Source organism: Mustela erminea, chromosome 7, assembly GCF_009829155.1.
Source record: "Mustela erminea isolate mMusErm1 chromosome 7, mMusErm1.Pri, whole genome shotgun sequence".
Classification (NCBI taxonomy): Eukaryota; Metazoa; Chordata; class Mammalia; order Carnivora; family Mustelidae; genus Mustela; species Mustela erminea.
Genome location: NC_045620.1, coordinates 21,532,323 through 21,556,043, shown reverse-complemented (window position 1 = coordinate 21,556,043; position 23,721 = coordinate 21,532,323). Strand labels below are relative to the sequence as shown.

Here is a 23,721-nt window from a genome sequence, read left to right as displayed (position 1 = left end):
ACTCCTCCTCTTTGATCTTCTGTGTATTAGTTATCTATATATGCTATATAACAAATAACCCTGAAAGTAGGAGCTTAAAGCAGTAACATTATTTCATAATTTCGTTGTCTCTGCACTAACCAGCACAGGGGATAGAGGATGCACTCAGCGATTTTTTTTTTTTTTTTTAAAGTAGGTTCTATGCCTGTCGTGGGGCTCCAGCTCACAACCCCGTGAAAGGTTTGAACGAATTCTTATAATGGGCTCTTGTTTGAATGCTAAGAATTCTTGTTCCTCTCCCCTCTTTGTAAATTCCTAGCTCAGCGTCTAGCATAGAATTAAAGCGCCTATAGAGGTCTATGAACCACTGCTGAAATGTGTTGAGACAAAAGGGCTTAAGGAATCCGGGGAGGTCGGTATCCCGCTTCTCCAGGGCTCCCCCTCCTGCTCAAACCCACAGAGTTGGGACAAAGGCCGGAACCCTGGCAACGCGGGAGGAGCGGAGCCCGCGGGCTGCTTAGTGCGTCACTTCCGGGATCCGCGGCTGGGAACCACTTCCGGGGGAGCGGCCCGGCGGCGCGAGAGGTGAGTGCGGCGGCGCGGCGGCCGGGCTCGGGCTTCGGGGCGGAGCGGAGTGGTCCGGGCTGTGGGAACGGAGAGGGGGTTGGGCTCGGGCGCCGGCCGGGCTCGTTCCGGCGGCGCTGCTCGGCTGGCCCCCGGGACGCCCTGCACCGGACGACAAGAACTTCCCGGGGCGCTTGTCAGGAAGTTACTGGCAGAGGGGAATTTGAGCCCCTTGGACGTGGAGGGCCTCGCCGGGTGCCGCCTCGTGCGTTCGTTTGGAGCTTGGGCCTGAACTCTGCGCGGACCTGGCCTTTCCTCCCACCCGCGGAGCGTTAGGTCATTCTGGTTGGAGTTGGGACTCCAGAGTGGGCCTCATAGTGCTGGGTAGTCGTGGGCCATCTCTGGTTGCCTGCCCGGTTCTCAGTTTCCTCCTCTGTAAAATGGGCGCATAGGCCATTTAATCTGAGATTGAATGAGATGGTGAATGCGAAGCGCCTAGTTAGGTGCACAATGCGTGTTTAGCATAGTGAACCAATATTGATAAGTTAATGTTAGCTAAAGTCCATGATTTATTTGCATGTGGTTCAGTTTCCCCCAGTGTCCTTTTTGTGTTCCAGTATCCTATCCTGGATACTGTATTACTTTTAGTCCTTATGTCTCCTTAGGTTCCTCTTTGGCCCTGAGAGTTTCTTAGACTTTCCTTGTTAGAGCAGCTTGACAGTTTTGAGTATTACTGATCAGATAACTTTGTAAAATGATCCTCAGTTGAGATTTGTCTAATTTTTTTTCTTCGCCTGATTAGGTAAGAGGGGTTTTGGGGAGGAAAACCACAGAGTAAGGTCCATTCTTATCACATCGCATCCAGGGTACATACTATCAATATAAGTTGTCACTTGATGTTAACTTGGATTGCTAGCTTGAAGTAGTCAAGTTTTTCCGCTGTAAAATTACTTCCCTTACTCCCCTTTTCCATATTGTAGTCATGGAATAGAGTCATTACAGCCCACACTTAAGAGTGTGGAATCATGCTTCAATTTAAAGGCAGAGTATCTACATAAATTATGGAGAAATTTGTCAACGCTCCCCTGTTTATTTATTTACCTATTCAGTTATTTATATCAGTATGGCTCAGATATTTATTTTTATACTTTGGGTTATAATCCAGTAATACTATATATTATTGCTCAAAATGTTCCAGCTTTGGCCATTGGGCATTCCTTTGTCCCTCTGGCATGCCCCAGAGAATGTGGTGGTGGTTTTTTTTTTTTTTTTAAGATTTTATTTATTTGAGAGAAAGAGAGGGAGAGCACAGACAGAACATGAGAGAGGGAAGCAGGCTCTCTGCTGAGCAGAAAGCCTGACATGGGGCTCAATGCCAGGATCCTGAGATCATGACGTGAGCTGAAGGCAGCGACTTACCCATTAAGCTACCCAGGTGTCCCATTTTTTTTTTTTTTTTTAAACTTTATGTTCCAGGCTCATCTTGTATGTTTCGTGCCTCGGTCCTAGAATTAAACATTTCTCCAGGGGCGACTGGGTGGCTCAGCAGGTTAAAGCCTCTGCCTTCCGCTCAGGTCATGATCCCGGGGTTCTGGGATGGAGCCCTGTGGCGGGCTCTCTGCTCGGCGGGGAGCCAGCTTCCCCCTCTCTCTCTGCCTGCTTCTCTGCCTACTTGTGATCTCTGTCCGTGAAATAAATAAATAAAATCTTTAAAAGAAAAAAAAAAAAAACAACCTTCTCCAAGCAGCCTTGCTTCCTTTTATTGGAGAATAAATGCTAAGACTTGGTTGTTAGATGCAATCGTTGCTACTGGGATGCCCATGCTCCTAGACCCTCAGTACAAGCTACAGATGTGTGTATACTAACCTGTATTTCTACACGTATCTATAAATATTTCTTTGTGTAGCCACCTGTATCTATATTAAGCTAAATATGAGTTCATATTTGCAACTCTCATCATTCCACATGGACCATTCTCGCTGCCTCTGGCTGATCTGTAACCTCCCACTCCATCTGTGACTAATCTAGCTCCCACCATCTACCATCCATTTACTCAGTTGTTCAGTTTCAGTATACATATATAGTAGTTTCAGAATTGTTAACCTCTGCTGCCTGTGGGAAGTAACTTTATCAACTAGAGAATACACGTGGCAGTTCCTTTTACCTTTAGTCCTACAGACTCCCCTCATTGCCAAAATTACTGAGGTCTGTACCTGATTCCCCCTGCCCTTTCAGTGAAGTTGTTTAATACATTTGTAATACATTTAGATTCAGAATGTCACATTCTGACCTGTACACCTGGGGCTAATAATATATTACATGTTTCAAAAAAAAAAAGAATGTCACATTCTGTTACCTGGGATCCCTGTATCCTGGGATACCCTGACCTCCTAAATGATCTTTTTTTTTTTTTTTTTAAGATTTTATTTATTCATTTGACAGAGAAATCACAAGTAGATGGAGGGGCAGGAGGAGAGAGAGAGAGAGAGGGAAGCAGGCTCCCCGCTGAGCAGAGAGCCTGATGCGGGACTCGATCCCAGGACCCTGAGATCATGACCTGAGCTGAAGGCAGCGGCCTAACCCACTGAGCCACCCAGGCGCCCCATCTAAATGATCTTTTTAAAAATATTTGCATACATTAAAGTTTACTCTTGTGCTGTAAAGTTCTGTGGGTTTTGACAAATCCTTAATGTCTTGTTATTCACCATTACAGTATCATACAGTGTAGTTTCACTTCAGGGATATTTTGAACTTTTTTTTAAAAAAAGATTTTATTTATTTATTTATTTGACAGAGATCACAAGTAGGCAAGAGAGAGAGAGGGGGAAGCAGGCTCCCCACTGAGCAGAGAGCCTGATATGGGGCTTGATCTCAGGTCCCTGGGACCACGACCTGAGCTGAAGGCAGAGGCTTTAACTCACTGAGCCACTCAGGCTCCCCTATTTTTAACTTCTTTCTTTCAGATTTCATCTCAGTGATGCCATTGGCCTTCTCTGCAAAATATATCCATAACCCCAGAACTTATCATCCCCACTGCTGCCACCCTGGTGCCGGCATGTCTTTTTGCCTGTTTCAGCACCCTCCTGACTGGTCTCTACGTTCCCAGTCTTGCCCCCTGCAGTCTGTTCTCAACACAGGGGCAGCCAGAGGGACTGTTTTATTTTTTTTAAGATTTTATTCATTTATTAGAGAGAGCGTGAGCGAGCCAGCACAAGCGGGGAGCAGCAGGGACAGGGAGAAGAAGAGTGCCCACTGAGCAAGAAGCCGGATGTGGGACTCGATTGGAGGACCCTGGGATCATGAGTTGAGCCTAAGGCAGACCCTTAACAACTGAGCCACCCAGGTGTCCCGAAGGGACCGTTTTAAAATGAGTCAGATCCTGCCATCTTCTTTGATAAGTGCCCTGCATTGGCTCCCTTTTACTCAGGGGAGAAGCCAGAGGCCTTATAATGGCCTACTGGCCTTACCCAGCTGGCTCACTCTTCTTGTTCTTCTTGATCATAAGGCTCATTCCTGCCTCCCCGCTGGTCCTCCAAGCTGGGGTACTCCAGCTGATATTTAAATGATGTTCCTGTGCTTTCACTTTGTCTCCCTGGGTCACCTTCTCAGAGAAGCCCTCCCCTCACTGCCTCACATAAAATCACACTCCCTCTTTATAGTTCCTCATAATACTCAGCTCAGATATTATCTTCCGTGCATATGTGTGTGTGAGTGCCTCCATTTGAATGAAGATTGGGGGGGGGCAGTTAGAGGGATGCTTGACACACAGTTGGTGCTCAGTTACTCTGTCTGATTAATGAGTGCCTCGGACCACTAGTGGCTGGCATTTCAGGGATGAGCTTAGGGTCTTAGTAACCTTATGAAATTATTTGTCATGTTGGTAATAGATGAGTAAGTGTTTTTTTATTAAATTCTGGTAAGGGTATGAGGTTTCCCCAACGTATAAAAACCTCTGCTTTTAAAGGAAGTCTGGCTCCCCGCAGGGCTAGAGACATCGGGATAGTCAGCTCTGCCCTGACTCACAGGGAAAGCCTAAGCAAGCCCTGTGCTTCTCCACTCCTACCCCTCATTGTTAAACGAGGCAGTTGGTTGAGGCATCTGCTCTTGCTTTGCAGGTGGGAAACAGGCGTAGGCTTCATCATTCACCAAATATTTGAGTCAGGCCCTGGAACAAACTCAGGGTGGGCCCAGGAGCTCTGCTGTCCAGGACCTTAATAGTGAAGCAAGTAAAAAACATTAGACTCCAGACTCCTGATTTCTCAAATAATAGGAAATATGTTTTGAATTTTGGCCCAGAACACATATATTTGGATGTAAATGGATGTAACTGAAAAAAGGCTTCAGAATACAATACTGACCCTTACTAATGTGATGTTTTTCTTCCCTTCCTTTTCCCTTCCCTTCCCTCTTTTTTAAGAGACAGAGAGAGACGCAGAGAGTCAGCATGAACAAATGTTGGAGGGGAGGGGAGGGCCGGAGCAGAGAGAGGGAGCCCAGAGCCCATCGAGGGGCTCCATCTCTTTTCCCTGAGCTCACAAACTGAGCTGAAATCAAGAGTCGGACACTCAACTGACTGAGCCACCCAGGCGCCCCACTAATGTCCTATTTTCTATTGTCATTTATTTAATTAAATCAAGTGCTGGCTAATGAAGTTAAAAGGAAAAAAAAGAGCCTCTTGCAGCCCCCAAGTGGTTTCAGTGGCTCACTGATGGGTCACAGCCTGCTATTTGAAAACCACTGACCAAGTGGGGAAGAGCTCAGGCTCTGGAGGAGCCCACTAGTTTGAAGCCTGTCTTTACCACTCATCGGCCACGTGGTCCCTGGGCAGGCCAGGTAACCTCTCCAAGCCTCAGTGTCCTCGTCCTCATTAGCAACACCCGCCTCCCCAGGTGGTTGTGAAGTGAATGAGATGCTCACTGTGGGGTGTGGTGCGCATCTGGCAAATGATTGGCTTGTTCTACTGCTGCAGCCATGCCAAGGCATGAGGGGAGACAGCCTGGCCCAGGGAGTCTTGAGGGCAGCCGCCTCCCACCTAAGATCTGAAGGACGACTAGGACTCCTGTGACTTCTGTACTCAGAAGCTGAAGACCCAGAAACACTGGCAGGAGGGCTGGGAAGTCAAGCTCAGGGGTGCAGAGAAAAGTAGGTGAGAGTTGTAAGGCATACACAATCTGTGCAGAGCATTTTGTGTTTTCCAGAACCTTCTCACAACTATCCTCCTGTTACACCTGGGCCATCCAATATGGGAGTCCTTGCTTGAACGGTGACGATTCACATCTTCATAGCCTGTTTGGCTCTTTGGCCAATGAAATCAGTTCATATGTGTTTGCATTCACAGTGCTCGTATAATTACTGCCTCTTTTCAGCGAATGTTATTTTGCACAGACTTTCTGCTGACCTGATGGGCGTGCGTTGTTTGTATTTGCCATCTTAGTGAAGGGGCAATATGCCATGAGGGGCCATAATTGGGTTAACTGCCTCTTTATTGTTGGATACTTTAGTTGCTTCCTGTTTTTCAGTGTCGTGAATAGCACTGCCGTGAACTTTTTTGTACCTGAAGCCTTTTTTCTTGCTTTGAATTGTTTCCTTACTGTAAATTCTAGGAAGTGAGTTATTCAGTCAAAGGATATAATCACTTTTATGGCTCTTGTTATATATGGTCTTATTGCCATTAAAAAAAAAAAAAAGCCTATATGCATTATAGCTTTGAATAAATGTTATTGTTGTTTGGCTCATGAGAGCATCAAGTCTCCAGGAGGTCAAGAGATGCGCTCAAAGTATAGCTTATGGCTGATAGAGTCAGGCGTTTTGCCCCTACCCTCAGGCCCCTTCTTTTTATCATATTCCAAGCATTCATAACAGTGTTGCTGTTGGTAATATTAGTTAATCTAAGTACTGATAAGTTTAGTAGGCTTGTCACAGCCTTAAGCATAAAGCTTGGGACCGAGGGCATTTTTTTTTAAAAAAGATTTTATTTATTTATTTGTCAGAGAGAGAGCACAAGCGGGGGAACAGCAGGCAGAGGGAGAAGCAGGCTCCCGCTGAGCAAGGAGCCTGATGTAGGACTCCATCCCAGGACCCTGGGATCATGAGCTGAGCCAAAGGCAGACGCTTAACGGACTGAGCCACCCAGGTGTCCCCAAGGGTATTTTTAAAGATGTATAATTTAGGGGCACCCGGGTGGCTCAGTCGGTTAAGCCTCTGATTCTTGATTTCGGCTCAGGTAGTGATCTCGGGGGTGTGAGATCGAGCCCTGTGTTGGCTCAGCACTCAGCATGGAGTCTGCTTGTCCCTCCCCCTCTGCTCCTTCCCCTGCTCACGCTCGCTCTCTCTCAAATAAATGAATAAAATCTTCAGCAAAAATTAAAAAAATAAATAAAGATTTATACTTTGTGAGCCGCCACAGTGAAGAAATGAGAGCGCTTGCTTCTACCTTGGTATTCACATGCTGGTGCCCTGGCAGGACAGCGTGTGTCCTCCGGAGAAGCTGTTCCTGTAGCCGCCCTGGAATTCACTTCAGGGCCAGTTCATGAGCCACCCCAAACAATCTGCCTGGGTCTGAGCCTCGTCATACCTTGTATTTGACCAAAAATGGTATTCCTGAGCTCGAGGCCCCACCTGATTCACCATACTTGGATTCAGAGGATGTTGGGTTCTTTCCAGAAGTCAGATCCTTCCTGGGAGGGTAAAGATCTGCCAGCTCTGAGGACTTTTTTTTTTTTTTTTTTTTCCCAAAAGGGGCCTTAGGCTTTGAAGGTGGCTCCCAGAGAAAGCTGAAGTAGTGTGAAAGTGGCCACCCTGTTGGCACGGGCGTGTAATCTTCCCAAGTGTCCAGGTCAAAAGGGACACAGTACCCTTTGCAAAAGTCCCACTCTGTTTACCGGGAAGGCAGTTTTGTTACCCTTTAGTCACTTCCCTGACAGTGCAAAGCAGTGAAACTTCTACGGTGGAGGAAGGTCTTAGAACTTTCTCTTTAGCCCAAGGCTATGCCATAGGAATACAATGCAGGCCACGTGTGTAATCTTCTCTTTTCTAGTAGCTGCATTTCAAAAGTAAAATGAAAAAGGTAAATTTTTAAAATTGTAAAATATACATAACATAAAATTTACCATTGTAACCATTTTTTTTCCCTTTCATTTTAACCATTTTTTAAGTGTATAGTTCAGTGGCATTCACAGTGATGTCTAACCATCAGTACTCTCTAGCTCCGGAAGTCTTTCAGCATCCCCAATGGAAACTCTGTCCCCATTGAACACTAAGTCCCCGTTCTCCTCCCCACCAGCCTCTGGTTTCTGGCTCTGAGAATTTGCTATTCTAGGTACTGCTTACAAGTGGTAGCATACAACGTTTGCCCCTCCATGTCTGGCTTATTTCTAGCATCCTGTCTTCGAGATCTATCCATGTTGTAGCAGGCGTCAGAATTTCACTCCTTTTAATAGCTGAATAGTATTTCTTTGTACGTGTGCACCCCATTTTGTTGATCTGTTCATCTGTTGATGGGTTCTTGGTTGTTGCCATCTTTTGTCTGTTGTAAGTGCTCCTGTGAACACTGGAGTACAAGTATCTGTTCAAGCCTTTGCTTTTAGTTATTTGGGGTACATACTTAGGAGTGCAGTTGCCAGATCATATGGTAATTCTATGTTTAACTTCTTGAGAAACAACCACTGTTTCCAGTTTGTTTTTTTTTCCCTCTTGATAATGTCTTTTGATGTACCAGTTTTTAAATTCATCATGATGATGTCCAACTTATTTCTTATTTTGTGGCCTTTGCTTTTGGTGTCACATCTCAGAAATCATTGCCAAATCCAATCTCATGAAGATTTTCCCCGATGTTGTCTTCTAGGAGTTTTATAGTTGGGCTCTTAAGTTTGGATCTTTGATTCACTTTTGAGTTCACTTTTGTATATGGTATAAGGTTCCAGCGGCATTATTTTGCAGGTAGATATGCAGTTGTCCCCGCAGCATGTGCTGAAAACCTGTTCTTCCCCATTGAATGATGTGGGCACTCTTGTTTGAAAATCAGTCCACTACATATGTGAGGATTTATTTCTGAGCTCTCTATTCCATTAGTCTATATCCTTATCCCAGTACCACACTGTTTTGATTACTGTAGGTTTCCTAGTAAGTTTTGAAATCAGAAAGTAAATCCTCCAGTTTTGTTATTTTTTTAAAGATCAGGTGAAATTAATAACAGCTTAATCCAGTATATCATTTCAACATGTAATCGATATAAAAACACCCTTAATGAGATTTTTTACATTTTGATGTTCCTGCCATTTCCTAACTTGAGTATGTATTTAACTGGACAGCCCTGTCAGTTTGGACCAGCTGTATTGCAACTCTCGATAACCACAGGTGGCTCATGGCTGCCATATTGGACAGCTCAGATTTAGCGGGAAACTGCAGTGTGGCACAGACCTCTGAAAACACAGAGGGCTTTGGAGTCAGGTGGGCCTGGTTCCAAAAATCAGTTTGCCCCTTTCTCGTGGCGGTGGGCAGAAGAAAGTTACTTGTGGGTGCCGTGGTAGAGGGGAGGCAGTTCAGTCATACCAGGGTGGGAGACAGCAATAAGGAAGGTGTGCTGGGGAGGTGACGCTTGAGCTCAGCCTTGGAGGTAGAGTGGGGGCTTCACCAAGCAGTCAGAATGGAAAAGGACATTCTTGGCAGAGTGTGAGCCTGGGCAGAGGCCCAGGATTTCAAAAGAGCCCGTGCTCTTGGAGAACTTTAGGCAGCTGTTTGGGCTCAGTCAGAGTACTAGGAGTGGGAGCCCTGGTGAAAGGAGAGGCTGGGTGAAGCTGGACCTGCCACCACTGGCCACCACTGCCCCTGTCATTCATGTCCCCAGCATTGTTTCTTTGGGTTTACTGGCAGTGGCCTCCTTACCGGCCTCCTTGTGTCTACTCTGCACTCCCTGTCCCCCCCATTTAAAATGTAAGTCAGATAATGTCACTTCTCTGCCCCAAACCCGTGGTGGCTTCAGTCAGTCCAGAAATGTCACGGTCCTAGTGGGCCAGCCCACACTTCTCCCTGATCTTCTCGCCTTCTTGAGCACTCTTCTCTGGCCACTTTGACCTCATTTCCCTGCCCCGAGGCCTCTACACTTGCTTTTCTCTCTGCCTGGATGTGCCTCTCTCAGATGTTCCAGTGGCTCATTCTCACACTTCATATCTCTGCCGTCAGTCCCCATCTCTGCAGAGAGCCCCTCCTGCCTGTCACCCTGCACAAAGTAAAACAGTGCCCTTTGTCAGTTTTGTTCAGAGCAGTTGTCACCAGCTGGCACAGCACGTCTGGATATGTTGTTGGCCTCTGCCCTGAGATGTAGGCCCCAGGAGAGCAGAGCTTGGTCTCTTTTTCTCTTCTTACGTGCTCGGTGTTCAGCAGGTATTTGCTGAATGAATAGCTGGATGAATAAGTGAATAAATGAGCAAAATCTGACCTGTAGCAGGCCTTCAAGTGTATGTTGATTAGAGATTTTTGTCGAAGTGTTTGCCTTTACTCATTTTCCCAACTCTGTATTTGGAGAAATTTCAAATATTCAGAAAAGTTGAGAGTATAGTCCAATGACTGTTTATACATCTTCCACTTAGATAAGTACTGTTAACGTCTCACTGTGATCGCTTTATATATCCTTGGAAGTATGGGTGTGTTTGGGCAAGTGGAACCATTTAAAAGTCAGTTGTAGAAACATGACACTTAACCTTTGTGTTTAGAAGTTGGCCCTGGAGAGTGTTGAATCAGAGGAGAACACAGGCAGCAGGTGGCCCGGGCCATGGCCTCCGACCTGGACTTCTCACCTCCTGAGGTGCCCGAGCCCACTTTCCTGGAGAACCTGCTACGGTACGGACTGTTCCTGGGGGCCATCTTCCAGCTCATCTGTGTGCTGGCCATCATCGTACCTGTTCCCAAGTCCCACGAGACGGTGAGTCCTTCCCTGCGAGCCTCTACCATCATACTGGGTTCTAGGTGCTAAAAACAGATACCGTGGCAAAGAAAACCAGTTGGGACTATGTCAGATTCCCGCCTAGTGGCATTGAAGCATGTGACCAGTACTTTGTTGGTTCACACATGTTAAGCAGATTTTTATTTACTGCCTATTACGTGTCTGTCTGTAGCAAGACGTAGAGTCTTTCCTCATGCAGCTTCTAGTCCTTGAGAGAAGGGCAGATAGGAAAGAAATATGTATGTTTCCATGAGAAGCCCAGGGCACTGTGATGGTGCCTGTCAAGGGGTAGGATCTGGTCTTACGCTGGGACAGAGGAACTACCTTTGCAAGGACTCTAGTTCAAGTCACTGAATGAGGATGACTGTGGCCAGAGCACAGAGGGACATGAGTGAGAGGTGCGGGCGGGGCCCAGAGGGTTTTAGGTAAGACACTGACAGGATCAGATTGGCTTTTTGTTGTATTGACTTTATTCTGTAGGTATCTTTATTCTGTAGCATACTCCCTCCTTCCAGCACCCTTTCTCCTCCACGCTCCCTTTTCTCATGACACTGATTTGTTGGAGAAAGCAGGTCATTGTCATCTATAGTATCCGCGTCCAGGATTTAGCTGATTGCCTCTGTGTGGTGTCATTTAACCTGTTTCTCTGTTCCCTGTATTTCCTATTAATAGGAAGTTCAATCTAGACGCTCGAGTCAACTCAGATCAGGCTATTTGGTGAGAACACCTCCTAGCTGGCACTGTGGACTTCCTGATACGTGTCATCAATGAGCATATGGTGTCTGCTTGTCACACACTTAGAGATTCCGGGATTGGTCTGTGGGTTCAGGTGGTGGTAGCTGATCCCTCTATTAAAAAATCCCCACCAGTCTTGCACCTAAAGTGTTTGCAGTATCCATTGCTGAGCTCCATTATTTCCTTCTGCATTTATTAGCTGGAATTCTTCCATGAAGAAGACCTTTTCCTCATTGCCTATATAGTTATTCTGAAATGCGCTTTGTAGTAAAATCTAGATAAGTGCTTGGTTCTTTCCTTTTATTAATTTTCAGAACAACAAGTTTGGACTCTAGCACTCTCCAGTCTCGGCCAATGAAGCTTTGATTTTTCACATCATTTTGAACATTATATTTATATTTACATCTTTTTTTCTTTTTCTTTCTTTCTTTTTTTTTTTTTTTTTTAAAGATTTGTTTATTTGAGAGAGAGATGAGAGGGAGGGGGAGAGGGAGAAAGAGTCTTAAGCAGAATCCATGGTGAACACAGAGCATGATGCAGGGCTCCATCTCACCCCGCTGAGATTGTGACCTGAGCTGAAACCAAGAGGAAGACGCTTAACCAACTGAGCCACCAAGATGCTCCTTGAACATACATTTTTATATATTGGATAAGTTTTTAGGTATTTTTTATGCTCACATGGCTTCATGGGGAGCCTTACCACGTGTGAATATTCTTACCAGGGAAGTTCATTTGAAACTCATTGCCTAGGACTTCTCTTGGGAACGGGTCACATAAGCACCCTCTGCTCATGGACCAGAATTCAAGACTTCCCGAAGGAAAGCAGGTATTCGGCATAAAGCATATTGTTTGGTTTAGGTACAGTGAGTCACTCTTAATCAGTTCTGGGAATTGTGGGAACCACCCAAAATCTGATTTCCCAGGTGCCAGCCAGGGGCTGGCCTTGCAAATAGGCTTTTCTAAAGAAAGCAGGATTTTTTTGATGTTGACTCTATTCTGCACACTTATAATGTATTTTTTATAATTTAAAAATAACTACATTGTTTTTTTACTACTAACAGTAAGACTCAGAATGAAATATAGGATTTCTTTGTGGTTCTTTCTGGCTTTAGAATATATCCCAGTAGGGACGTATGGTCAGAGTACTGAGTTTAGTAATTCTCCTCTTCTTTTAGTTATACTCCCATTGTGATACGCAGTTAGGCTAGTTTGCTTTAACTTGTTTTGAAATTTTAGGGACTTTTTTTTCCCCATTTTAACTTAATTTAAACATAATATAAAATGTTTATGTACAATATTTCTCCCAAAGTCAAAATGACACAAGATATGATCATCTTCAGAACCAGAAGTCTCCTTCCACCTGGGTTTTCTCCACTCTCTTCCCTTTCCTCCTCCATAGGTAATAATTTTTATTATTTTGATTTATTCTTCTTTTGTTTCTTTTTGAAAACACAAGCAGGGGCACCTGGGTGGCTCAGTGGGTTAAGCATCTGCCTTCGGCTCAGGTCATGATCCCAGGGTCCTGGGATTGAGCCCCACATCGGTCTCCCTGCTTTGCGGAGAGCCTGCTTCTCCCTGTCCATCTGCTTCTCCCCCTCCTTGTGCTGTCTCTCTCTGTGTCAAGTAAATAAACTAAACAAAAACAAAAAACATAAGCAAATCCATATGTGTGTGAGGTATAGCTCTACATACATATATATGTGTGTGTGTGTGTGTGTGTATGTATATATAAATATTCTCCCCTTTGATACATAAAAGATGGCACCTACTAAATACAGTTTCACATTGTTTCTTTTTTCACTTAAAAACATATAGTATCTTCTGGAGATCCATTTTTCATGGAGATGACTGCGTCCCAGAGATCTGCTCGTGTAGCTGGGAGGATCATGGCCATTACTGTTGCAGAAGGGAGCCCTGGCGAAGGAGCATCTTGGGGGTGGGGCTGGGGAAGAAATGTGCTGAGTTCAGGTTCAAACAGGTGCCTTTAAGGTATCCAGGCAGCTCTGGCAAGTAAGCAGTTGGATCCACACGTCTCTAGCAGGAGAAGGGTCTGGGCTGAATGCTGATCAACATGTGGGCGCTGAGATGTTGAAGCCAGATGAGGACGAGGTCTCTGGGGGTGAGAACATGGGCTGAGATGAGGAGAGGATCTGGACTGCGGCCCTGAGGACCTCCAGCATTTAGGGGGCAGTGGGTGGGGAAGGCACAGCCACTGAGGGTACGGGAAGCCTTGGTGAACTTGGATGGACTCATGGCCTCCGAGGGTTCTGTCCATCTCTGTTTCTTACTCTGGTATTTTGAGAAGGAGGTCACGATTGGAGTTTTTCCACTCACAATTGTATCATGCTCTAAAAACGTAATCCCCACGCTCTGGGGCTCTGTCCTCACAGACACGGCATGCTATTGGGTATTATAAATAACAAACATTTTTACTGTCATTGGCCACTGATGAAGCCTGCTAAGAGTCCTGAGGGACAGAGGTGATGAATGTTTTTATTTTCTAGACAGGGATGTGGAGTCAGAGGTGTGTGGCCTTTTGGAGAGCTGCTCCTTACCTCCTGTAGTGTTCTTAACCCTTCCAGGCTGGCCACAGAGACTGGGGTCAGTTTAGCAAACAAGGAAAGGAGGGTACATTTTACTCATCTGTTTGACGTTCTTAGTGGCATAGTGGGTTGAGGCCTGTGGAGGCAGGGAGTTGACAAAGGGCTCAGCCGTATGCCTGCTCCCCCGACTCCCCACTCTGCCATTTAGAGCTTAATTTGGGACAACAGCCTTGTCTTTTGAAATATAAATATAGTACATACCATCTCATTTTAATTTATCTCGCAGTTTAGGGGAATAAGGCTCACATAAGTGAATTGTCTTCATGACTAAAGCTTACTGTTTTTAGCTTTTTTTTTTTTTAAGCTTTTCAATGGATCAGTAACAAAAAAAATACAGTACTGGTAATTCAATTTTTTATTGGTGCATCAGGCCAACAAATGGATTCTATTTATTATACCAGGGTTCTGCTGCCAGCTTTCCTTGGTGTGCCCCCAGAAGGCAGCCTTCTCTTACTCCCCACACTCCCAACTAGATGGAAAGGAACACAGTATTCTGTGCACAGTCTTTCAAAGAGCGGGTGAATGCCGAGACTGTGCTCCGAGGTTGAGCCTGCTGCTAGCTGGGATTTGGAATTTGGATGGGGATGGAGAAAAGAAGGGGATTTTACTTGGGGCCAGGGAGCTCGTAAGGAGGAAGGGTGCCTGTGGTCATAGGTGGTGGGGACCCTGGCAGCCCAATCGTAGGAGGAAAGTGAAGGGTGCCAGGAGGGGGGAGAGGGTAGAGGTCGGGGTGGGAGGACCCGGAGAACAGTCTTAGTCTCTTTGTCGTTTTGCTTAGGGCAAAATCATCCCTCTTGTTTGGCCTATAGAAACAAGGTTTATTAGTGGCTTTTTGGGTCAGAAGATAATATTTTTGGCTCTAGATGATGGGAAAGCCTTTGAAAAGCAGAAGAATGTCTTTCCTGTTGTTCCAGTAAGCTGATTTTTTTGCAACTCGTTTATGACTTCAGTACTTCAATACTTAGCAGATTATTTGAAAGCTCTTTTGGGGGTAATCAGAGAAGAAAAAAGGAACACATACAAATGCTTCCCACCCCACCCCCTTCTTTTCCTAGTGGGAGCAAGAACCAATTTGCAAAATCAGAACTGAAGTCCTTCCAGCCCTAAGCCAAATGAGAATGTGTTCTCATCGACACCTAATTAAACCAAGACCTGAGAAAACAAACATTTGTGTGAGCCTGATTGAGGCTTGGGCCATACTTAATCCAGGCATTTTCTCGTAGGCTGGATTCTAAAATGTAATAGATCCTTACACCATTTCTCTCCAGTCCAGGAGGGCACACAGATGTCCTCTCTCATGCCAAGTCTGATGGATTGTGTGGTGGCCATAGTGCATGGATTCTGGGCCTGCTTCTAGGCCCCAGGTGAAGTAATTGATTACTGATGTCTGCTGTGAGTGAGGGCCTGGGGAATTCTTGGGCTGGTCCACCATTCTCCATCTGTCCGCACCTGCCTGGGGGGTTTTCAAAGGCCTGGGCTGTACCCATAGAGATTCTGATTCTGTTGTTCACTGTAGCCCACATTAGTATTTACTTGAAGTGCCCAGGGGATTCTATTACGCAGCCACTGGTCTAGTCTTTATACTATTTCCCTGAAGCACCGACAAATTTTGGGAAGGTAGGAGGCAGTCAGTTCTACATGTGTTAGGTTTGAAATAATAATAGCAAGACACCCAAGTGGGAAAGAAAGAGCCAGTGAGAAGTTAGGCATAGAGACCTGGGGAGTATTTCATCCACATGGCTTTACTATTTGAAATCCTAAGAGTGGGTTGCTGGGCTTTTCAAGGGAAATGAAGATTCAGGAAAGGCCTGAACTTGGGGCCTTCCTGACCTGCTTGAAGCAGTTTCTGTGCAGTGTGGCTATACCCAAAAGATGCAGGTGCTGTCCCAGAGCGGGGATGCAGCTGGGCGTCTGGAAGGGGTGGGAACCAGGACCCTGTCACTCACCATCTGCAGCCCCTCGGTCTCCCCGTCCCGTCCATCCGTTTCACTTCTCTCACCAGGGCTCGGCTTCCTCTGCTCGCCATCCCTGCAGTGGCATGAAACATGGCCGCTAACAGCTTCTAGAGTGTATGTCCTTCAGCTGCAGCATCTGGAGGCTGCCTTCTTGCTTGGTCTCAGTTCCACAATCCCCAGGGAAGGAATTGTAGCAGACCCAGCTTGGGGAAGCTAGGGCTTGTGTCCCAAAGGAGCAGGAGTGTTGTGCAGACAAAGCTGGGGTCTCCTTTCTGTGGCTCTGTCTGAAGACAGGGCAGAGCAGTTGGCAGAGGGGCCTTCGGTCTCCCAGAAAACGACCATCGTTCGAGGAGAGCTCACGTCTGTTCCTGTTCCCACAGAGATGACGCAAGTGGGTGTTGACTTCTAGTTCAGCGCCTCAGGACACAGGTAGCAGTGGTTCACCTGGCTGAGTTTGGGTGCTGATAGTTTCCATCTCTTCACGTGTGTGTGGCCCGTCTCCCTCGCTGCCAGCCCCGAGGCTGGTACCTTCGCTTGCACTCTGCTGTCTCTGTTTGGCCTGCCGCAGTCTCTTCTTGCAGCAACCGGGACTTGGTTGAAAGTTGCAAAACACCTCCAGCAGTTTCTCTGGAAACTATTGGTTCTTAGAACTGGGAATTTCAAGGCGCAGCTGAGCTCTGAGGCGTAAAAGGTCTTCAGGGCTCTGTCTCTGTCTCCTGGCTTTCCTGCGAGTGTCAGCTTCATTCGAGGCCTTTGCCATGTGTCCAGAAGGTGGCTGCAACAGCCTCTGTCTACATCCTAACTGCTTGTGATTACAAGCAAGAGAAGCCATCTCTCTGCTGATGCTCACTTTCCAGGTTTCATGGAAGGTCTCTACTCGGCTCTGGCTTGGCCACATGCTTGTACCTTGCCCCAGAGGTGGGAAGGGGCAGTGGGTACCATTTCTGGCCAGGCCACATTTAACTGGCCACGCCTGTAACCACAGGGACTGAGAGTCCTCCCTAGAACCACATGGGATCAAGAAGGAGCCAAGCCCCCATGGAAAGGGGGTTGGGCAGACAGAGACAACTGATGCCCAGCGTTGTGATCCAGTGGAGAACTCACCAGAATAGCAAGAGTGGTAGCTTTCAGTGTGGTGCCCACATAGGCTTCACTGTCAGCTAGAAAGCTCTGCACGTTTTAGAGCCTTGAAAAAGATGGAGCCTTCCCAGCAGCGGCCTAGAATTTCAGGACCCTGTTGGAAAGTTCTGTCTGAGGCTGCCAGAGGAAATAATTAACTCGGGCAAGTGTATATTATACCTACTCTCAACACCTTAGGAGACAGGCTCTGAGAACTAACTTTGCTTTTTCTGCCCTGTATATTTTTCAGCTTGGGAGCAGTTTGCTGCTGAGCTGGGCAGCAGGGTGTTTTTTACTTAATGAGCCCTTCTGGAGAGATTGCTGTGTGGTGGGCAGGGTGACGGTATAAACATGGTTTCGGGATGTATACTGTCTCATTGGAGAGACGGCCAGGCACACAAAGAGCCACAGACCAGCCAGTGGGAAGGGCCTGCAGTCATGCTGAATTGTGTCTGGAATAAGCCCCAAGGCCGTTCTCTGTAATCACGGTTCTCCTGGCCTGCCATGCGCATTCTGGACACCGTGTCTTCGTGTCTTCGTTCGCCTTGCTGAGCCCACGACGATGGCTTCTCGCCCGCCCCCGGTTCCAGCTAGTCCTAGCCTCCTCTCAAGGGTTGCTGGCTGACCGCTGCAAGGTCTTCACAGCCCCCACCATGCCTAGGGCCTGGGGCAAGAGTGCGCGGTCGGACGAGTGGGAGCATCAGCGCTGGGGACACATGGTCTGAGCACCGCCCTCCCTTCACGTCCCTAAGCCTGTGTCCTGAGTCGTAGAGGGATGGCATGCTTTCCCAGCCCAGAGTCCCTGGGGATCAAGTGAGAGAAGGTGCATGAGGATACGCGCACGTAGCACACGGGGTTTCTTTCCCTGGACTGCTTGAGAGGAAAGAATGGTTTTGGTCTGTACGGAGTGCTGCTTTGTTCTGATTTATCAGACTGAGTCCACGCTGGACTGTGTAGTGGAAGGCATACAGTTCCGAGTGCTTACCCTGCTGGAAGAGATCAGATGCACTGTGGCACAGATTTGATTATTTGAATTTGATGAACAGCAGCAATTTCCTGGCCTCGTAAGCAGCTGTGGATCTGCTTCATTATTGATGAAGCCTGTGTCCGCAGAGGACTGGGGCCTCCGCAGAGCTAGCGACCCCCTGGTGGGGGAGGGTTTCTTTTACTCCCGGAGATGGCATGATTGCTGAGGAAGCTTAAAACTTGCTTCAGAGGAGGCATGGAGTTCCCAGATTTGAAGGTGGGGCTGTAGTGCTTGGGAGTCCCCTAGCCTTCCCAGCAGCATGTATCTGAGGAGAAATTAAAGTCAGCCACTTGTTCAGAGTCGTTCTTGCTGGCTAAGGATTTGGAGCTGTAGCCCTTCGTGCCTAGGACCCCTGCATCAGAATCATGTGCATAAGAGCGACTTTTGCTTCCCTGTAGCTTGGGGGGAGCTCGGTTATGCCCTGAGGGACCAGTCACTGAGACTCAGTGAGCCTCTGTTTCCTTTCTTGTAAAATGGGCTCACAGTGGCTGGCTTATTAGGGTCATGGACGCTTGGTGAGTGGATGTTGGGTGCACATCGCTCAGCATGCGTTGTCTTCATTACCCCGTAGCGTCTGGCACAAAACTGCCTCCACTGAGTACACATACAGAGGTGGGAGGGCTGGGGACCCCGGCAGAGCAGGACAGGGAACAAAGCACATGGGCAATACCAGCGGGCCGGTAGCCTGGTGGGACAGGGTGGGCTGCATAAGGGGTGCGAGCCAGGAGACTGGAGGCCCCAGGGAAGCTTGTAGAAATTTGTCTCCTACAAAGGGGGAACCAGAAGCACATTTAAAGCAGCAGATAGACACAGTCAAGACTGTTGTTTTAGAATAGACTGAAAGCAGTGGGACAGATGGTGAGGAGAATGTTGGGGAGGCTGACACAGCAAGGGGGCAGGCGGGGGACCATGGGGTCTTGCCTGGCGTAGTAGTGTGTATCCAGAGGGGCCGGGTGGAGTCGAGAACCCCTTGGAGGGTAGAATGCATAGGACCTGGGGCACATTGGGTGTGGGGGCATGAGGGAATGGTGAGAACTCAGAAACGACTTGGAGGTTTCTAGCTGGGGTAACTGGGTGAGTGATGATGCCAAAAACTGAGGTGGGGAACGGAGGAGGAGGTCTGGGGTGAGGAGGAGACAGATAATGCGCTCAGATGACTCGATGACTGTAATATGTACACACACCCACGGAAAGCTGCCTTTAGCTGTGAAAAACAGAGCCCTGCGCGGGGAGCACTAACCCACTCTCCTGACTCCTGTGGAAACTGCGGTCACAAACAAGTGGTCCGAAGGACCCATTGGCAGAATCTAGAATGGGCCGTTCTTGTTCTCCTGTCATCTGTATGGCCTGTGGTTCCAGGTGCTGCTAAAGAGAGGGTGGATTGCTCAGTGAACTTGGGGTCTTGGTCTCCAGCCCTAAGTTCCCTAGGATACCTGGGACACACTCTGTTCTACCCTATAACCATTAAGAGGTTCATGTCCTGGCGCTGCCGCTCACTGACGGACACCTGCGTGTCGGCAAGTCACATCATCTCTCCAAGTGTTTCTTCTTTCGTCTGTCCGGTGGGACTCAGCATGGCACTTTGCGAGGCTAAAATAAAATGGGTCCATAGCACATCGCCTGGGGCCTGGCATGTTGTAAATACAGCCGGTGTGGCTCTTGTTACTGGAGGCTGTGCCTAGCCATACTTTAGGGAATATGTATTGGGTTTGACATCTCCTGGTGTCCTCTGTGCCCATGGGAAAAGTGAGACCTAGTCCCAAGTGTTTATATATATATATATATATATGTAAATATTTCTTTAAGTCATTTCTACACTCAGCATGGGGCTCGAACTCATGACCCTGAGATCCCAAGTCGCACTATCCATTGACTGAAGCAGCCAGGCGCCCTTAAGTGTTCTACTTTCATGATGATAAACCAGAGTGAAGTTCCCGTGGTTATGGGAGATCTTGCCTGATCTTCCATATTCATTCATTCATTCATTCATTCATTCACAGTTGAAGCTGTCTCAGGGAGCTCACAAGCTAGTAGGGGAGACCAGCAGGAGAATGTGTCACTGGTAATGTGTAATGTGGCATGGGTGGTTACTTGGTACCAGGGGTAGGGGTAGGGGTGGGGAAAAGGATATGCCCCCTGCTGGAGGTGGAGACCAGAGAAGGAAGGCTAGACAGTGAGTAAGAGTGCGTTCTTAGCAGGGCCAAACCACAGGGAGGGGTTTGCTGGGTGGCCAAGAAGGGTGCTTCTCTTGTTAGAGGTGACCAGCAGAAACCCTGGCAGCTGACCCAGTGTGGGGTCTGAAGAAGAGCCAGAAGATGCTGGAGATGTGGGCTCCTTAGATGCCATTCCTTGTGTTGGGCATGAGGCTGTGGGAGATGGAAAACCCCTGGAAGGTTTAATGTTGGGGGGGATCTGCACGAGGCATGGCATAGAGCAGGGAGGTCCGTTAGCAGTGGAGGAATTGATGTAGGGACTTCGGTGCTGGAGAGTGTGACCAAGAGGTAGATGGGGTCGAACACCAGGACGTGGTGACTGATTGGACCATTGGGAGGAGAGACTGGTGGGGAGGAGGACCTGGTCTGCTGGAGAAGGGGTTTCGGATGGTCTGGGACAGTGGAATTGGAGGTGCCTGGTGGGGGGGGGGGGCGGGTGCCACTCCAGTCGTCTGACAGATAGCCGGGTCAGGAAAACCTGTGCTCAGGAGAGAGGGTGGGGAGGTGTCAGAATGGATAAGGCACCTAAGAGAGGGACTGTGGAATGAGGGAAGCCCTGGGGCTGGCAGGCTAGAGTCACTGTCCCTGTGGTTTCTAAACTGAGTCCCACTGAAACCGGAGGGGCACTCAGCTTTGAATTTAGAGGGTCAGGAGCTCTGGAGATGCTTGGCAAGTTCCTGCGCGGAAACCATTCATCTCCTCGGGGCCTGTTTGTCTCCGGCACTCAGGGACTGGCCGGTTTGCACTGTCCTCATGGGCACTGCCCTGGGGACAGTTTCCAGTTCCCAAGGTCTCCCAAGACTGCACCCTGTGGGGTTTGCCTTAAACAGTAGCCTTATTGCTGTGCTCTGCGGTGGTGGTGGGGGGGTGTGCTCAGCCTGTGCACTTGACACGCTGGCTCCTCTGAGGTTCTGTTTGTTTAGCTTTCTAATGGGCTAGCTTTCTTCTTTTCTTTTTCTTTCTTTTTTTCTTTCTTTATTACTTTTTTTTTTTTGGCCAAGTTACATTAAAGTATCGGCCCAGGTTGACAGGCCACGGAGCCCAGTGCTGCCACCAGCGACCTGGCTGGGGAGGGCTGGCCCCCTTGTTATCTTGGGAAGATCACCTGTGGGTACCTGGGGCTGGGCTGGGCCTTTACTTTCTGAGGTTTCAGTGGGCAGGCTGGCAGGGTGGAGTGGAGGCAGTGATGGCTGACAAGGGGGGCTGTCACATCTCGGGAGTAGGCCCCCCAGAGGTGTGGGCTGCCCCTCCTCAGCCACGATTGCGTCTCTGCTGTCATCCTGCAGGCTTGAGGAGCCAGCCCTGGGAAGGACAGGGAGCGAAGCAAGCTGCAGGCTGGGAGTCGGCCACTTTAACTGAGGAAATACTGTTCTCTTCCAGAAGTGTGCTCCTTCTTAGTATTCTTTGTCTGCTTTTTATTTTACCATGTTTAATAAAAGAACACAGGTGCCAAGAAGCATTTCCTTATCCTAGTGCTGGGGCCATGGGGTGGGGGTGTAGAGTGGGCGCCTGAATAAAGGGGCTGCCATTGCCAGGCCTTTAACATTTTCAAGAAAAGCTAGGAGTCTGGATTGAATGGGAAATGTACCAGTTGGCTCAAGTTTTTAAATATAAACACTGTAGGCCAAGTGAAGTCCACTTGGGGGCCAGAGGAGGCCCGGGGGCTGTGGTCAGTGTTCTCCAGGCCAGACGCGCCACACTAATATCCTGCCTGACCAAGGCACAGTGGCACTTACCCCCGGAGGGCAGGGAACACTTAACAGGACTGAGTCCTGTCCAGATTCTTCTCTGACATGAGCCTTTGTGACTGTGGCAGGCTGAGTCCCTTTCCCGGAGTCCATGGTCTTTACTGTGCCGTGAAGGCCAGGGCTAGGTCTGTGCTTTTGCACAGTCTGTTTTTAAAGCAGCAGAGCCTCTGCACATGGAATGGGACAGACAGAAAAATCAGGGCTACCCAGGTTGTAGGGAGAGTCTGGAGTTCTGCCCCCAGGCTGCTCTCTGCCCTCCCCCCCGGGGCACCTCTGCTGGGCCCCACAGAACACTGTGTAGTGGTTGCCTAGCTGCAGGCCAGTGCTCCCCACCCCTCCCAGCCCTGGTGTGCTGTGGCTTGAATGGGAGGAGAGGACAGTAGGGCTGGAGGGAGAGCGAGCCTCGGTGGATCTGGGCCTGGCCGGCTCCTCGCCTGTGCCCTGACTGGTACTTGCACACTGGGTGCCGCCTGGGCTGCTGGGCACTGTCTGATAGCACGCATCACGGTTTCCATTTCACAGCTGGGTAGACCAAGATGCAGGAAGGGGAAGTGAGTTGCCCACAGGTCACTTGGCTGGCTTTGGAGGTGCCTCAATCCCCCCCGGCCCCCGCCCCTGCCTCCCCTCCAAGGCTCCAAAGGTTGCCTCCTCCTTTGGGGCCTCTTTCTTTATTCTTCATTTGGAATTGCCCTGCTCATGGGAGGGGGTCCTCCCCCACCACCCCCCTGCCCAGCAGCCCCAGCTCCATCCACCTGAAGATCCTCGTCCCAGCAATGACGGTTCCCATTCCTGGTGTTTCTGGGGCCCTGTGCTTTAGTTTGCAAAGCCCCTTTCAGACAACAGTCTCGTTTTTGCTGGTGTCAGGCTGACTCGTCTAAACAGGACTCTCCTTTCTATTGCCACACAGGAGGCAGAGCCCTCTGAGCCCAGAAGTGCGGAGGTGACAAGGAAACCCAAGGCTGCTGTTCTTTCTGCCAGCAAAAGGCCCAAGAAGGAGGCCAAGAAGAAGCGGTAGAAGAGGAGGCCTGCAGAGCCGCGGGCGGGGCAGGGGCCTTTGGGGCCAGTTCTCCTGGGACTTAGCGTCCTGTTCCCTCAGTCCCAGAGTCAGGGCTGAAGTGGCTGGGCCGCTCTCTGACCACAGAGATTTGGACAATCGTGACAGTCCCTAGGGGTCCCAGCTGGGCAGCCCACCACTTCCTCTTCCTTCTGCTTCTGTGACAGTGTAGAGCTAAGGGAACTAGAACACCCTGTGAGCAGAGGCTATGTAAGGAGTCTGTTTGTTCAGCGTTGGGTCAGCTCCATACTTAACCACTGTGCCCAGCTTTCAGCCCCCCACTTGTGGATTCACGCTGCATTTCAGAGTCGTGATCTCATGCCGACAAACACCACCCTCCCCCGGTGATGTGGGCACCACAGATCTGCTCGTCAGCCACCTTCGTCCCTGCTGTACAGATGGAGCCAGGCCAGCCCTGCCCTGTGTGTTCAGGTCCAGATGCCATGGCTGCTGTAATGTAGGAGGTCCCTTCAGTGCAACAGCTGGGTCCGAAGCTGGCGGGGGAACCCACGGGAAAGCTGGCCAGGGTGGTGCCTTGTTCTCCTCTGGCAGATGGAAGGGATTTGGCTATGTGAGTACATGTGCTTGGGCCCAAAGTCTCTTAGCCTCTGAAATGGCCTTGTCCATCTCAGACCAACCCCTTTTCAGCCCACCTTGGCACATTCAGTATGTGCCTTTTGGCTTCCATCTGTATACCTCCCCTCCCCCAGTTCTTTCAACCCCAGAACAGTGAGGAAAAGTCATTTGGGCAAGTAAACGTCAATAAACTGCCTCATATGCTGAA

General features: G+C 48.6%; 2 protein-coding genes across 3 annotated transcripts in view; both read left to right on the top strand.

The window, feature by feature from the left end:
* Window positions 1–460: 460 nt before the first annotated feature.
* On the top strand, window positions 461–23,721 carry MANBAL (mannosidase beta like). 2 transcript variants are annotated; one of them, XM_032350717.1, is made up of 3 exons: window positions 461–564; window positions 10,254–10,462; window positions 22,791–23,721. In XM_032350717.1, the coding sequence occupies exons 2-3, from the start codon at window positions 10,313–10,315 to the stop codon at window positions 22,896–22,898; spliced, it is 258 nt and encodes an 85-aa protein (XP_032206608.1). In that variant the 5' UTR covers window positions 461–564; window positions 10,254–10,312; the 3' UTR covers window positions 22,899–23,721. The 2 variants fall into 2 exon arrangements, with proteins under 2 accessions (XP_032206608.1, XP_032206609.1); XM_032350718.1 differs by having other exon boundaries at window positions 529–564; window positions 10,257–10,462.
* Window positions 10,381–23,721, top strand: part of SRC (SRC proto-oncogene, non-receptor tyrosine kinase) — an 86,179-nt gene continuing 72,838 nt past the window's right edge. Inside the window, exon 1 of the mRNA XM_032350711.1 lies at window positions 10,381–10,462. The gene's annotated coding sequence lies outside the window, so the exon portion shown is untranslated. The remainder of the gene's footprint in view (window positions 10,463–23,721) is intronic.